Genomic DNA, 11,499 nt, shown 5'->3' on the forward strand with positions numbered 1-11,499 from the left:
CTAAGGCAGGGCCTAGCACAGGCTCTACATCACCCTGAGGCATGATCCCAACTGTACAAAGCTCTAATCAGTACTAACTTAGATACAAAGATAATGGGCCACCTGCCATGCACACAAGCTCAAAGTTATTTTATAATTAACACACAGTAACTTACCCACTGGAATAGGTAGCACTCAATGGAGGTCTCCTCCTGTTCAAGTGGCAGAATGATGGAGTGGTTGGTTGGTCCATTGTATGGTGGTACTCCCTCGGTTGCACATGAAGAGAGAGAGAGGGATAGAATAGTCACAGAGTAGCCATACACGTACACAGCTACAAGCATATTTAAAGCCCAGCACTCATAGTAAGTGGGCGGGGCTATTCTTTGGGACAAAGGGCGACTCATTCATGAGACTACTATCGTGCTCATTCATGAGACTACTATCATGCAGGCATGCATGATTCCGCTATAATTAATGATTAATTTTAGATAAAATTAATGGCAAAAAATTAATACATTATTTTTATTATAATAATGGCAAAAATACAGTTAGGTGTCTATTATTGTGTGTCAGTCTCTTAGTTGTACTGCGAGTGTCCATAATTATTCAATCCATGGGCGAGGGAGGGCAGCAAATTGTATCATGATCGTAACACAAAGGCGTATTACATGGTATAGTAGAGTCTGTCCCGGGTGGTGTGCTGTCCTAGCTGGTAGTAGGTAGGTCTTGTAGTGTGTTGGTTAGTTGGTGATGCTGGCTCTTAGTAGAACTTGCTGCTCCCTCCGACTAGGTGTGGGGATAAAGACACGGATGATGTGTGCACTAGTACACACAAAAACACAGCATGTACGACACAATGCATGGGTTGGGGTGTGGTCAAGAGGGTTACCATGTATGGGGGTGTGACCACATATCAGTACAGTGAGTGGGGGTGTGGCCCCATATATACAGGATGTGCAGGTACAATGTGTGGATAGAGGTGGGGGTGTGGCCCCATATATACAGGATGTGCAGGTACAATGTGTGGATAGAGGTGTGGTCTGCACTGTATAAAAATTAATGAAGTGATTCCGTATGACCAGGTGAAAAACATAAAACAACCAAACCGACAATAATACTAGACTATAGAATGAACTAAGAATGAACTAATTAAGAATAAGCTTAGCCTGCGTAAGCAAGTTGGAGGAAGAAGCTGAGCAGAACAGAAACCGATCCAAACAGTGGCATACATTAATTTAGTGTAATAATTATACAGAATAACTTCTCCTGCATTGGTCCATCAGAGCAGTAGAGCCATATCATCAGATCATTGCCATACATTCATTGCCACCATGGGAGTCCTCTCTGTACAAACTTACAATACACTTCACACTTCATGTAATATAAATGGAAGACACTCCCATGCACCATGCAAAGCTATGGTTTCCTGGCATTGAAATGTGAACTACTATACAATATTTCTCGAGGGATCAAATAATGAACTTTCCCGCTACACGGTAGTAGAGGTCAATGCAAGTGGAGTTAACTACCTAATGCTGGTACAATACAATTTCTTAAGGCAAGAGTAGAAGAAATGTTTTAAACTGGCTAGTGATTCAAGGCAATTGTATCTGACCCAAAACAGAGAAGATCATCTAAGTACCGTACCATAATTATTAGACATAATTATTAGACTATACCTTGTGTGGCCGACTCCCTCCTGTCAGAAAATCACATACACTGCCTGCAGATTGAATGATGAAGAAAGGGGAGCTCAAGATGCTACTCTATAGTCAATTACTGATAATGTTACGAAATGTACAAGCAACAGAATATTCGTACATGATACAGTAACTGGCCCTTTGGTGTCTATTATTGTGTGTCAGTCTCTTAGTTGTCCTGCGAGTGTCCATAATCATTCAATCCATGGGCGAGGGAGGGCAGCAAATTGTATCATGATCGTAATACAAAGGCGTATTACATGGTATAGTAGAGTCTGTCCCGGGTGGTGTGCTGTCCTAGCTGGTAGTAGGTAGGTCTTGTAGTGTGTTGGTTAGTTGGTGATGCTGGCTCTTAGTAGAACTTGCTGTCCCTCCGACTAGGTGTGGGGATAAAGACACGGATGATGTGTGTACTGTACACAAAAACACAGCATGTACGACACAATGCATGGGATGGGGGTGTGGTCAAGAGGGTTACCATGTATGGGGGTGTGACCACATATGAGTACAGTGAGTGGGGGTGTGGCCCCATATATACAGGATGTGCAGATACAATGTGTGGATAGAGGTGCGGTCTGCACTGTATAAAAATTAATGAAGTGATTCCGTATGACCAGGTGAAAAACATAAAACAACCAAACCGACAATAATACTAGACTATAGAATGAACTAAGAATGAACTAATTAAGAATAAGCTTAGCCTGCGTAAGCAAGTTGGAGGAAGAAGCTGAGCAGAACAGAAACCGATCCAAACAGTGGCATACATTAATTTAGTGTGATAATTATACAGAATAACTTCTCCTGCATTGGTCCACCAGAGCAGTGGAGCCATCATCAGATCATTGCCACCATGGGAGTCCTCTCTGTACAAACTTACAACACACTTCACACTTCATGTAATATAAATGGAAGACACTCCCACGCACCATGCAAAGCTATTGGTTTCCTGGCATTGAAATGTGAACAACTATACAACATTTTTCGAGGGCTCAAATAACAAAATTTCCCACTACACGGTAGTAGAGGTCAATGCATAAGTGGAGTAAACTACCTAATGCTGGTACAATAATAAAATACAATTTCTTAAGCCAAGAGTAGAAGAAATGTTCTAGTGATTCAAGGCAATTGCATCTGACCCAAAACAGAGAAGATCATCTAGTACTGTACAATAATTATTAGACTATACCTTGTGTGGCCGACTCCCTCTGTTTAGAGTGTCAGAAAATCACATACACTGCCTGCAGATTGAGTGATGAAGAAAGGGGAGCTCAAGATGCTACTCTAGAGTCAATTACTGATAATGCTACAAAATGTACAAGCAACAGAATATTCATACATGATACAGTAACTGGCCTCAGAGGTAGATCCACTCCATCCCCGGCCAATAACAGATCATCTCCTCCTCGATCAGAAAGCCAGCATTCTATGTTGCGGCCTGGAAGGCTAAGAATCATAGCACCATCCATACATCCATATAAAGTCAGTACCCAATGAATTACAATATGAAATACAGCAGATAATTGCATAATTATAGTGATGTAACTAATGGCTTGGAGATCTATATAATCCTGTGCTCATTAAAGGGGCTGAATACCAGAAGATAGTACACTACATCACTTACATAATTATTATACTGACCCTTTCCTGTCGTATCTTGTAGTGCTCTTATATATACGTACGTCAGCAGCCATTCAGTGATAAAAATTAAGAGTGGGGCGTCCCCCATAAAAGATGAAATGACAATAAAATTATGAGAGTGATTGAATGCTGAATCCTGTGCTGTGCAGCGTTGAGTAGTTATCTGTGAGTAAGACATGAGAACTAAGGATATAATTATACACAGAGCTACCAAGGCTGTCAAAATAATGTCCAACTATACCACCTTGCTAGCTATAGCGCTCACCAAAAGGTGACTGACGTACGGTGACTGACGTACAAGGAGACAGCCGGCAGGGTAAACCTCGTCTTGCTCTCTCTTTGTCTAGTGGCTGCAAATGACATGTGCTCTATCATGACATGTGCTCTACCATGACATGCGTGACATGACAACTAAGTATACCTTACTGCAGGAGCAGCCCCACCCATCTTTAGAGACTGAGTGGGTGTTGAGACCTCCAGCTATACAATGTAGATGTGCAGTACTTGACCATGGTAGGCTGGCCAAGATTGTAAGGATATTGTATGGACATTATTATGAGTGAGTTCTGTATAATAATATATTCATAGAGTGTGAAGAATTATTCTCAAAATCTGCAAATATTAAAGGCGTGGCTTCCGGTAAGCAGTGATTGTGCGCGAACATTGTGCTACGAAATGCGAATAAGTGCCTCAAAAATTTCGCGCTTGGTACATGGGGCTGGTACAATTTGGGAAGTCGAAGGGCATCTTATAGAATCTAGGCTAGAGCTAGAGATCGACGTCGACTGAGACATGGGGAAAAAACAACATCAAAAGGACAAGATGTGAGTGCTAGTGTGGATCCGGAGTGTCTGGCTAGTACTAGTATGCAACTTAACTCCATAGGTATATTACAGCCTCGGAGTGGACTCAACTGTATGGGGGCAAGAAAGCAGGTACATATTCACGTTATAATAATACCATGATATCAGTACAAACACTCTTATAGAGTCTGGCAAAGCCTCATCCTTCAGAAAACTGCCATTCTACTGTTGCAGGTAAGCTTATGTGTATACATAAGGCATCTATAATATATAACACTACCTCAGTTTGTCTCTGCAACCATTTGAACATCCCCTGTGTACATTTGAGGGGGTAACCTTTGACCTTGTACACATCGTACCCTACCTTAAGAAGTACGGGACTAGCCCTGTCACCGGAGAGGTAAGTAATGATATCGTGTGTATCACGCCCACTCCACACGCCCACACTACACAGCCACTGTTGGCCAAGGACCTTGTCAGACTGCACTATCACAAGAATGCTGATGGTGTGTTCTATCACTACCGTTATTATCGATTAAAACACATGTGTTCCCTACAGGAAAATACCACTGTCCAGTCACATTCAGAATATTCAATGACAACACTTACATAGTGGCCATTCGTACTACTGGAAATGTCTTCTCTTATGAGGTACCACACACACACACACACACACACACACACACACTGTATAAGCCCCCCACACACATAGGCAGTTGAAAGACTTAATCTACGTACTAAGAACCTTCGCGAGCTCCTCACAGACGAACCGTTTACTAAAGCAGACATTATTACACTCCAAGATCCCGCTCATCCAGAGAGATACGACCTTTCAACCTTTCACTATGTCAAGAACAAGCTTGCTGCTGATGAGGGTAAGCTGCTTATTATTGACCTTGCACTAGCAACATGCAACCACAGATGATACTGAACCTACACAATACTTGCGAGGAATGAACCCAGAGACTAAAGCCACTCTCGAGGCCCTTGCCACGGAATACAAGGAACCGAAGGTAACAAGGCATAATGATTATAGCCTAGCATCTTTGAGAGCATAATCAAATTGTTCAATTTCTAACTAATCAATAGCTCTCAGAATCCTTTCCAATAGAATACTCCCTGCAGAGGTCAGAGTCCAAAGGTGAACCTTCAGAGGTCAAACTAACGACCAGGAATGTGGTGAGTGAGTCATTGTGTCGTTATTGCTTACCTCCTCTCTTCTTTGTCAGGCGCATTATTCGACTGGAGCAGTTGCTCATTCTTTCACCTCAACTGTGATCCAACCTGTCACTGAACACAAGGCTGGTATGTCAACACATTATGTGATATAGTTACATAGTAACATGATCTCCCTCCTAGCTGTAATTGAGAGGGACACACTACTCTACACTATGGTCAAGAAGAAAGGCTATGTCAGAATGCACACTAACTTCGGGGACCTGAACTTTGAACTCCACTGTGACCTAGCCCCTAAGACTTGTTGTAACTTTATAACACATTGCCGCAATGGCTACTACACTGACACAGGTGAGGGTTCAAGGTTCAAGGTTCATACTGCTAGTACTTATTGTTTGTTGCAGTGTTTCATCGCTCCATCAAAAACTTCATGGTATGTGTGTAGGGTGTGTGTGTGTGTGTGTGTGTGTGAGTGTCTCTCAGATACAGGGGGGTGATCCTACTGGCACTGGAACTGGTGGAAAGTCCATTTGGAAGAAGCCATTTCAAGATGAGATACGACTCAATCTCAAGCATGAAGGTTAGTGAGTGTGTGCAGTTGGTGTGTGTGTGTGACTCTGTACTCATGCAGGTCGTGGTGTGTTGAGCATGGCTAATAGTGGACCTAATACTAACACATCACAGTTGTAAGTGCTGTGTGGTGCTTGTGATTGTATAACACTGGAGTACACACATACAGCTTCATCACATATCGATCATGCCGTCATCTGGATGGGAAACATTCAGTGTTTGGCAGGTAGGTATCTGTTTGTGTGTGTGTGGGGTGTTATAGAGTTGCTCTCAGGCTGGTGGGAGGACTGGAAGTGTTGGCTGCTATGGAGGCAGTGGCTACTGACTCTCAGGATAGACCCAAGGTGAGACTAGAGTATGGTGGCTTTATAGTCACCACATATACAGGAGGAGGTGAAGCTATGTGGGTGTGATGTGTTTGTTGATCCTTATCAAGAAGCTGAAGCTCAGGTACTGTACACACCCCACACACATGTACACCTCTAGTCTCTGCCCCCTCTATATAGCTGTCATCAGAAGAGCGCCCTCATGACGAGGCCATTGCTACCAGCAAGGTGAGGGCTACCTGTATACACTATCACCATACATATAATTATAATTATTATAGACAGTTGCCGAGCAACCAGTCAAGGTATTTCGTGAGGGGGTCGGCAAGTACATCCCTAAGGCAGGGGTCAAACGGTCGCACTCTGATGATAGCACTCGTCAGGATACAAAGCTGGCAAAAACACAACTCTCTGATTTCAGTGCTTGGTAGTCTTAATATCAATTGAAATGTCATTGTAATTATTATGTTAATTATTATGTGAACACAATTATTGGAAGCATTGATGATGAATGGAACACAAATTGAAACTGATAAAACAAGTAATTATATTATAGTGAATGAAGACCATTACTGTGAGGGGCATGGTGATGAGTGGAGTGTATTATATACAAACAGTTTTTAGTTCCATCCATTTTCCTTGACCATGTGTGCCAGTTCGATAATGAACTTTCCTTCTTTGTACTTTTGACTAGCTTCAAACGCAACCTCCTACACACACACGAGAAGTAATAGAGTGAGAACAAGGAATAAACACAGTGTTTGGCTAATTGCCCATTTGGCTCACATATTTCCACCCCAGAGTTGTCTTGCAAGAGCTGCAGTAGATGTCTGCCACAGCATGAAGTCCAGTCAAGAGAAACCTTTCCTCTGGTCTACCACAGGCAATGTTCACACTAGTGTCAAGGGGAGGAAGTACATTAGCTGCTGCATTGAACATAATTATAGCTTACACTTTATTGAAGAGATAAGCCTTTCCCTGGCTGCCTTGAAAGGACTGCAAACAGAGGCTAATATTAGCAGACACAGTACAGACAACACGGCCTAGCCTACCTTAGATATAAGCTCGTCATGGCTGGCGAGGTGGGCCCGGCAGTGAACACAACTATAGCGACGGTGGCACTCGTCAGATATAAAGTCTTGAAACTTTCTCTTTCCCATAGCGCGCGTGTGTATCGGACAGCCGGCCAGTCGTGTACGTCGCGTCAGAGACAAGAGCTTTCTTGTTTACTTGATCAGCCGTCTCTAGCTCTTTGTTTACGTGCTAAGTAGTGACGTCATCATGCATTCCATCCATTATAAAAAACCACTTCCGGTCACTGATAAAACCCAATTACAGCCACGCCCCCTTCAATAGTGGGGAAATAGGTGTGAGATCAGTACTTCCTGTACTGTCTCGATCTCACAGAATATTAACAGGATATATCTAGGAGAAGACGCCTCTCGATCTCGCTAGCTAGCTATCCATAGAGCTATAGAGTCAGTGTACAGTATGTCAGTAGTTACAAGGCCATCTCCTGAGATGGTGAGGGGACAACCTTTCGATGTGGGCCCGCGCTATGTGAACCTCAACTACATTGGCGAGGGGGCCTATGGGATGGTGTGGTAAGTCTGTAGCTAGTTCCCTCCCACACGATACTCTCCCTCACTATGTGGGGTAAGAGATGCAATTTTAATCACCACACTGAATGTTAATGTTGGTATCGTCCTCCATGCAGCTCTGCTTGTGATAGTGCTAATTCAAACAAGAAGATTGCTATCAAGAAGATACGACCGTTTGAGCATCAGACATATTGCCAACGCACACTACGAGAGATCAAGATACTTGCACGATTCCGTCATGAGAATGTGAGTGTCCCCTAACCCTAGTAGGTGGTGTTGTTGCATTCCTGTTCACCCCTCCAGATCATAGACATCCTTGACATTCTGCGCCCTGACTCTTATGATGATATGAAGGATGTGTATATTGTGCAGACTCTCATGGAGACTGATCTACACAAGCTACTCAAGACACAGCGTGTGGGAAATGATCACGTGCGATACTTTGTGTACCAGATACTGCGTGCTCTCAAGTACATCCATTCTGCCAACGTGCTACACAGAGACCTCAAGCCAAGCAATATCCTACTCAACACTACTTGTGATCTAAAGGTATGTCCTTTCCCTGACCTGTACTCTGTGTAACTAATATCCTGTAGATCTGTGACTTTGGACTGGCCAGGATAGCAGACCCTACTCATGACCACAAGGGAGCTCTCACTGAGTATGTAGCTACACGCTGGTACAGGGCTCCAGAGATTATGCTCAACCCAAAATCATACTTCAAAGCTAGTAAGTGTGTTTGTGTCCAGTGTCTGACTGCTTACTAATAATACTGTGCAGTTGATGTGTGGTCAGTGGGCTGTATTCTAGCAGAGCTGCTCTCCAACAAACCAATCTTTCCTGGGAAGCATTGTATGTTGTGTGTGTGTGTGTGTGTGTGTGTGTGTGTGTGTGTGTGTGTGCATAGTTGTGTTGACTGGTTTTGTCTTAACCTGCTCTTAGATCTTGATCAGGTTCACATCATCTTGAACATTGTGGGTAGTCCGTCGGCTGAAGATTTGGACTCAGTAACAAGTGAGCAAGCCAAACGCTACCTTCAGAGCCTTCCATACCGACCCACTATCCCGTGGAGCAAGCTCTATACCAAGGCAGACTCCACTGGTAGGTAGTGACATCATTGTCCCCCCCACTCTCTCTACTCTTATCCCCTTAGCCCTTGACTTGCTGGACAAGATGTTGGCCTTCAACCCTCACAAGAGAATCACTGTAGAGCAGGCACTCACCCACCCTTATCTGGAGCAGTATTATGACCCTGATGATGAGGTTATAGTACACACTAGTAAACTACACTATCGCTATATACTCTCATACAGCCCACAGCTGATGAACCGTTCACCTTTGAGACAGAGTTGGATGATCTACCTAAAGAAAAGCTAAAGTGTAAGAATGCTCTCCCTATATGTGTGTGTGTTGTAATGTCTCCCTTTACTGCAGACATGATTTATGAAGAAGCCGTCAAATTTGTAAGTTAATTGGTTAACACTGCAATCACCATCTCTTTTAACTCCTATAGAACCCGTCTGGACCTCGCTCAACTACAGTGTGACCTACCAACTACTCTACTGCACAACAGATTCAGTCTAGAATAGACCCAAATTATTTTGTTCATCTATTAAATATGTTTTTATCTGTGTGCCAAATTAGATTTTACATGATTGTTATAATTACCATAAAACAATTATTTTCTAATTATTGCCACTCTTCGTTATTACTCTGATAATCGCGCTTTTGTGTGGAGGCAAGAAATAAGGAAAGAAGGTACAACTGTGGTAGAGGAAAGAAAGAAAGAAGATCCTTGCAGCTAATATTAAAATTACCTTGTAGTAAACATTCTTATTGCATGCATGGTAATTGAATAGCTAGCTATGGCCACGAGCTTAAGTCGCCCTCCTGCTGAGATAGTCAGGAGCCAAGCCTTCGATGTCGGCCCTCGTTATTCTGGCCTCAGCTATATAGGGGAGGGCGCTTATGGGATGGTATGGTAAGCCACGCCTACTAACACCACCTCCTCTTATCCCCTCTTTGCAGCTCTGCCTATGATAGAGACACCAACTGCAAAGTAGCCATCAAAAAGATTAGTCCATTTGAGCATCAGACATATTGTCAACGCACACTTCGAGAGATTAAGATACTCACAAGATTCCATCATGAAAATGTGAGTGATCGATCATGCACTCTGTACCTTAGCGGCCCTGTTAATTGATCTTTGACCTCCACAGATTATAGACATTCTGGATATTTTGAAGCCGTCTTCAGAAGACATAATGAAAGATGTGTATCCTCCATTTACCATACCCTGAGAGACGTGTGTGTGTGTGTTGTGGTTGTCCTTGACTAGACTGTGTGTTGCAGGTACATTGTCCAGACTCTCATGGAGACAGATTTGTATAAGCTCTTGAAAACACAACGATTAAGCAACGATCACGTGTGTTCCCCCCTGCTTGCTCTCCTTGCTATTATTACCCCACACACACGTACACAGATCTGCTACTTCCTCTATCAGATATTGAGAGGTCTCAAGTACATCCATTCTGCCAATGTGCTACACAGAGACCTCAAGCCAAGTAACCTTCTACTCAACACTACTTGTGATCTAAAGGTACACAATGTGTTGGTTGCTAACTCTCACTAAATCTTACCCAGATCTGTGACTTTGGACTGGCCAGGATAGCAGACCCTACTCATGACCATACCGGCTTCCTCACTGAGTATGTAGCTACACGCTGGTACAGGGCTCCAGAGATTATGCTCAACTCTAAAGGGTACACCAAAGCCAGTAAGTGGTTGTGTGTGTGTGTGTACACCGAAAGCTATCTCTTACCTTCAGTTGATATGTGGTCAGTGGGTTGTATTCTTGGAGAGATGCTCAATAATAAGCCCATATTCCCTGGGAAGCATTATCTGGACCAACTCAACCACATTCTGGGTGTTGTAGGCTCCCCAACACAAGATGATCTCACTTGCATTATGAATGAAAAGGTAAGTACTTTATTGCTGAAAGGTTTAGCTACATTGTACCTTGATTGCAGGCTCGGTGCTACTTGCAAGCCCTCCCTTACAAACCAACTATTCCCTGGATCAGATTATACCCAACTGCTGACCACAAAGGTGAGCCATCATTGTCCCCCCCCCCCCCCCCCACTCTCTCTACTCTTATCCCCTTAGCCCTTGACTTGCTGGACAAGATGTTGGCCTTCAACCCTCACAAGAGAATCACTGTAGAGCAGGCACTCACCCACCCTTATCTGGAGCAGTATTATGACCCTGATGATGAGGTATAGTACACACTAGTAAACTACACTGTCACTATATACTCTCATACAGCCCACAGCTGATCGACCTTTCACCTTTGAGACAGAATTCGATGACAAGCCGAAAGAGGAATTGAAATGTAAGGCCATTGCCGTGATTGTGTGCATGTGCTTACAGTGTGTGTACAGCTCTTATCTACCATGAAGCCATTAGCTTCCTAGCTCCTGGGAAGGTCATGATGTGAGCCCCAACCAACAAGAAAGAAATCAACATATTGAATGTTATACATGAAGACACGAATTTTTATTTTGTCTATACCTCACAATTACAATACACAGGCAATAATTATGTACTAGTTAGTAGGAAATTGCATTAATTTTTTTTACATGACCTGTAACCTAGACTGTGGTGACGGCACATAAATTAGTAACTTTTGGCTGCATGACGTCAT

At 43.2% G+C, this 11,499-nt stretch overlaps 2 protein-coding genes and 1 long non-coding RNA gene across 10 annotated transcripts; 1 reads left to right on the plus strand and 2 right to left on the minus strand.

The window, feature by feature from the left end:
* Positions 1-476: 476 nt before the first annotated feature.
* On the minus strand, positions 477-3,725 carry LOC135340361 (uncharacterized). Of its 8 annotated transcripts, XR_010396329.1 has the most exons (6): positions 3,586-3,725; positions 3,321-3,483; positions 3,036-3,125; positions 1,804-2,920; positions 1,662-1,705; positions 477-1,326 (listed from the first exon to the last, which is right to left on the minus strand). It is a non-coding gene; the product is annotated as an uncharacterized LOC135340361 (long non-coding RNA). The 8 variants fall into 8 exon arrangements; XR_010396327.1 differs by having other exon boundaries at positions 477-1,705; XR_010396326.1 differs by having other exon boundaries at positions 1,662-2,920.
* Positions 3,726-3,999: 274 nt separating this feature from the next.
* LOC135340167 (uncharacterized) lies at positions 4,000-11,438 on the plus strand. Its single transcript, XM_064536491.1, has 39 exons — positions 4,000-4,144; positions 4,206-4,255; positions 4,309-4,357; positions 4,409-4,523; positions 4,578-4,629; positions 4,683-4,774; positions 4,836-4,998; positions 5,045-5,136; positions 5,249-5,302; positions 5,353-5,428; positions 5,483-5,650; positions 5,704-5,732; positions 5,783-5,879; positions 5,931-5,985; positions 6,039-6,095; positions 6,144-6,213; positions 6,257-6,319; positions 6,376-6,423; positions 6,477-6,622; positions 7,552-7,573; positions 7,651-7,799; positions 7,913-8,042; positions 8,100-8,345; positions 8,393-8,525; positions 8,577-8,648; positions 8,739-8,897; positions 8,950-9,059; positions 9,110-9,174; positions 9,679-9,777; positions 9,825-9,951; positions 10,016-10,071; positions 10,149-10,221; positions 10,279-10,395; positions 10,440-10,572; positions 10,624-10,775; positions 10,826-10,904; positions 10,962-11,071; positions 11,121-11,187; positions 11,237-11,438. The coding sequence occupies exons 1-39, from the start codon at positions 4,113-4,115 to the stop codon at positions 11,290-11,292; spliced, it is 3,663 nt and encodes a 1,220-aa protein (XP_064392561.1). The 5' UTR covers positions 4,000-4,112; the 3' UTR covers positions 11,293-11,438.
* On the minus strand, positions 6,639-7,474 carry LOC135339518 (protein yippee-like 3). The gene is made up of 4 exons (XM_064535648.1): positions 7,248-7,474; positions 7,148-7,191; positions 6,982-7,090; positions 6,639-6,905 (listed from the first exon to the last, which is right to left on the minus strand). The coding sequence occupies exons 1-4, from the start codon at positions 7,353-7,355 to the stop codon at positions 6,816-6,818; spliced, it is 351 nt and encodes a 116-aa protein (XP_064391718.1). The 5' UTR covers positions 7,356-7,474; the 3' UTR covers positions 6,639-6,815.
* Positions 11,439-11,499: the final 61 nt, after the last annotated feature.

Source organism: Halichondria panicea, chromosome 8, assembly GCF_963675165.1.
Source record: "Halichondria panicea chromosome 8, odHalPani1.1, whole genome shotgun sequence".
NCBI lineage: Eukaryota > Metazoa > Porifera > Demospongiae > Suberitida > Halichondriidae > Halichondria > Halichondria panicea.